This window comes from Eimeria acervulina, genomic scaffold, assembly GCF_000499425.1.
Source record: "Eimeria acervulina Houghton genomic scaffold, Eah_scaff1192, whole genome shotgun sequence".
Classification (NCBI taxonomy): Eukaryota; Apicomplexa; class Conoidasida; order Eucoccidiorida; family Eimeriidae; genus Eimeria; species Eimeria acervulina.
Window position 1 is genome coordinate 1 of NW_013550343.1, and position 4,493 is coordinate 4,493.

The 4,493-nt window shown below is 45.0% G+C and overlaps 1 protein-coding gene across 1 annotated transcript; it reads right to left on the minus strand.

Annotated features, from left to right (window-relative positions):
* Positions 1-266: 266 nt before the first annotated feature.
* On the minus strand, positions 267-857 carry EAH_00056830 (hypothetical protein; the record flags this gene model as incomplete). The annotated part of the gene is made up of 1 exon (XM_013397503.1): positions 267-857. One exon carries the CDS (start codon positions 855-857, stop codon positions 267-269), a length of 591 nt encoding a protein of 196 aa, XP_013252957.1.
* Positions 858-4,493: the final 3,636 nt, after the last annotated feature.

A 4,493-nucleotide genomic window follows, 5' to 3' on the forward strand; every position in this document is an offset into this window, starting at 1 on the left:
TATATATATATATATATATATATATATATATATATGAATATATTTGTGTTTATATAAATATAATTTTATACTTGCATTTATATTTGACTTTTTGTTTAAAGTTGTTTTGGCTGCAGACAAATGAAGCGGATCCCGCTGCTGCTGCTGCTTTTGGTGCTGCTGCTGCTGCTGCTGCTGCTACTGTCACTGCTGCTGCTGCTGCTGCTGCTTGCCCGTATGCAGCAGCAGCGATTTAAGCAGCAATCCATAAGACGACACTCCGCGCCTTAGTTGGGTACTTGCTGCTGCTGCAGTTGCTGCTGCGGCTGCTGCTGCTTAGTTGAGTGTTGCTGCTGCATGAGGCGGAGCTGCTGCTGCAGACTTTTACTCAGCTGCTGCAGCTGCTGCAGCTGCTTAAAGGAAGACACTGCGTGCTGTCTCCACGCCGCAGCTCTCCTTTGCCACCAAGCTGCATCAGCAGCAAGGAAGGCCTCCGTGCTGCTGCTGCTGCTGCAACTGCTGCTGCTGCTGCTGCTGCTGCAACTGCATCTGTTGCAGCTGCTGCCACTGCTGATGCTGATGCTGCTGCTGCTGCTGCTGCAGTGTAATTTATCCCAAGGCAGCCCCAAGAGGTTCTGCTTCTTGCTGCAGCTGTCGGACTGCGTCTCCTGCTGCAGCTGCAGCTGCTGCTGCTGCTGCAGCTGCTGCTGATCGTACATTTCTTGTTGCTCGCAGTGTACGCTAAGGTCTTCGGCATGTGCTGCTGCTGGTACTGCTGCTGCGGCTTCATACGAGGGCACCAGTATCGGCTGCAGCAGCTCCTCAACACCAAAGCTTTGCTGCTGCTGCAGCAGTAGCTGCTGCTGCTGCTGCAGCATCTGCTGCTGGGGAGACACTGCGGAGGTGTATGCTCTAGATTGCGACTCCGGAGCAACAGCAGCTGCTTCAGAACAGACGCACGTCTGTCTAGCTTTCGCAGCAGCATCAGCAGCACTTGCTACTGCTGCCGTTGCTGCTGCTGCTGCTGCTGCTGCATTTGTAGAAAAGCAAGCAGAGGCAGCTGAGAGCAGCGAAGCAGTTGGAGTGCTGCTGTTGCTGCTGCTGTTGCTGCTGCAGCTTCCAGCATGGGTGCTGCAGCATGCTCCGTTGGCTGCGTTTAATTTCGCTATCTCCTTCATATATTTGCTGCTGCTGTTGTTGCTGCAGCTGCTGCAGCAGCAGCTGCTGCTTTCGCGGCTCTGGCTGCTGCTTCTCTGGGGGCAGCAGCAGCAAAGCTGCTTTTCTATGTCTCCCTCTTGAAGGCTGCAGCGACATTTGTCTCTCCGCTGCGCTCTAAGAGCAGCAGCAGCAGCAGCAAGAGAGTCTTCTCCTTGCAGGACGCTGCAGCAGCAACAGCAGCAGCAGCAAGAACTGCTGCTGCTGCTGCAGCTGCAGCTGGTGCGCCCTCCGCTGCTTCTGTGACACGTTACGCTGCTGCTGCTGCTGCTGTTGCTGCAGTGGATTTGCTGAAGGGTGCAGCAGCGGCAAGTGGCGCTGCTGCTGTCCCATGCTACGCCTTTTGCTGCTGCTGCTGCTGCTGCTGCTGCTGTTGCTGCTATGGGTCTTATTGATTCCTGTTGGTTGTTTCTAGGCTGTCTATTCTTTGCTCTAAGCCTCGCACCACTTGCTGCAGCAGCAGCTCTTGTTGCTGCAGCAGCAGCTTGTCGGGCTGCAGCAACAGCTGCGGGTCTAGTTGCTGCTGCTGCTGTAGCAGCAGCACCAGCAGCAACAGCAGCAGCTGCTGCTGCTGCTGGCTTTTCTATGACGGATTTTCGCCTCATGTTTATATTTGAGGAAGCCTCATTGGGCCTTCGTCTAATTATTTAATTAATATATTTAATAATATTAATATTAATTTATATATTTATATATTTATCTATTTATTTATTTGCTTTTTATTTCTTCTTTCTCGTTGCAATAATGCGTGGTGCTCCTGCTGCTGTTGCTGCTGTTGGTGCTGCTGCTGCTGATGCTGCTGCAGCAGCAGGCTGAAGGTCTTTGTGTAGTGTACAGCTTTTGCTTCCTTTGAATTGGTCGGGTTGGGGTGTATGCACACCTCGCCGTACTCAGCAGCAGCAGCAGTGTCTTCCCAAGGCTGCTGCTGCTGCTGTTGCTGCTGCTGCTGTTGCTGCTGCTGTTGCTGCTGTTGCTGCTGCTGCTCTCAGGCCCCTAATGGAGCAGAAGCAACTAGAAACATTGTTACTACTGCTGCTCTGAGCTGCCTATACACCCCAAGTTTGCGGTGGGGTCCCTTCTGCAGCAAGTTAAGAAAACTGCGAAAGAATTTAAAATGCATGCAATGAGGTGTACAGACACCGGAATGAGGGGAAGGAAATGCGGCAGCAGCAGCAGCAGCAGTGTGAGATAGCCGCAGCAGCAGCAGCAACAGCAGCAGCAACAGCAGCAACGGCAGCAGCTGGTCACTCTAATCGCCTGCTGTTTCCTTTCTAAAAATATTTCTTCTTTTTATTTTTAAGTTTTGTTGAGATGATAAATTGATATGCAGCTGCAAACGACTGCAGCAGCAGCAGCCGCTGCAGCAGCAGCAGCAGCAGCAGCAGAGATCACCTCCATCCAGCGTGACCCCACTGAGCAGCAGCAGCTGCAGCAGCAACTGCAGCAGCAGCAGCAGCAAGGACAGTATATTTGAGTTTAATTATTTATTGATTAATAATAATAATAAATTAACTTCTTCTTGTTGCTTCTGCTGCTGCTGTCTCGCTACCGCCCATATCTGTAGCTGAGCGTACACCCCATTACCAGCAGGTGACCTTACGAAGGCAGCAGCAGCAGCAGCAGCAGCAGCAAAAACAACAACAATAGTAGAAAGTTAGTTATGTTTTTTAATGTAATATGCACACCTGCATGCGTCTGCTGGCTTTCTCTGGTGCTGCTGCTGCTTGTGGTGTCAAGCTGCTGCTGCTGCTGTTACTGCTGCTGCTACTGCTGCTCCTGCTCCTGCTGTTGCTGCTGCTGTTGGGGACAATGCCGCCACCAGAACTGTTTCTTGCTGCTCTGGGGAAATTTCAAGCAGCAACAGCAGCAGATGCTGGTCCTGCTGCTGCTGTTGCTGCTAACCTAGCTGAAGCTTAACTAGTAAACAGCAGCGAGCAGCAGTAGCAGCCGCAGCAATAGCAGCAGACGTAGCAGGTCTTCTGCTGGGGAGTAACAAATAATAGAGCAGCATCAGCAGCAGCAGCAGTGGCAAATGCATCAGCAGCAGCACCAACAGCAGCTGCTGCTGCTACAGCAGCATCAACAACAGCAACAGCAATAACAGTTGTATCAGCTACAACAGCAGCAGCAGCAGCAGCAGCAGATGCTAACTATCATCCAAAAGGCTTCCCTCTGCCCCACTTCTAAAACACCTGCTTAAGTCTTAGTTGCTGCAGATGAGTTGCTGCTGCACCAGCAGCAGCAGCAGCAGCAGCAACATACCTGCTGCCTGCTGGCAGCTCCTTGCGGAGCAGTAAATATGAGGTGTATATACACCTCAAGTATGTATGAAAGCAAAGAAAAGAGACGCACAAAGAAGTATGTTCACCAGCAGCAAGAAAACGCAGAGAGCAAATATAGATGCTGCTGCTGCTGTTGCTGCTGCTGCTGCTGCTGCTGCTGGTGTTTTGCTGCGTGCGTCTTTCTCTGTTACCTGTCTCTCTTTCTTCTTCTCTCTTCTTTTTCTGTCTTCAGCTTTATTTAATTTATATATTAATACTCTTTATAATCTCTTTTCTTTTGTCTCCTTCACCTCTTTACACGCCTTCATTTATTTATTTATTTATTTAATTTGTTTTATTTGTTTTAATTTATTTTATATCTCTCTGCATACCTCCGACTTCTTTGCCTCTGCCCTCTTAATATATTTATTTATATATTTATACGTTTATATATATTATATATATAGATATACATTTATATATTTATATATTTATAGATTTATATATTTATATATTTATATATTTATATATATTTATATGTTTATATGTATATAGCAATGTATTATAAATATATTACAAATATATTACATGTATTAAGCATATATATATATATATATATATGTATATATTTTTATATTTAGTATATATTATATATATTTATATTTATAATATATTTATATTTACTATATATTATATATATTTATTTATTATATATTTATATTTATAACATATTTATATTTATTAGTGCTGCAGAATCTCCTTGGGTGAATAACACCATAGAAATAGCCTCATGTATATTATATATATATTATATATTATATATTCATATTTTATATAAATATTAGATTATATATATTATATATTGTATTATATACATTATATTTATATATTATATATATATTATATATTATATATATATGTATTTATGTTTAAAGAGAGGTGCTGAGTCTCGAAGGACTCTTAACACCTGTGGAGACATCATAAATACAAACCCCGCATATATATATAAACATATATATATATATATATATATATATA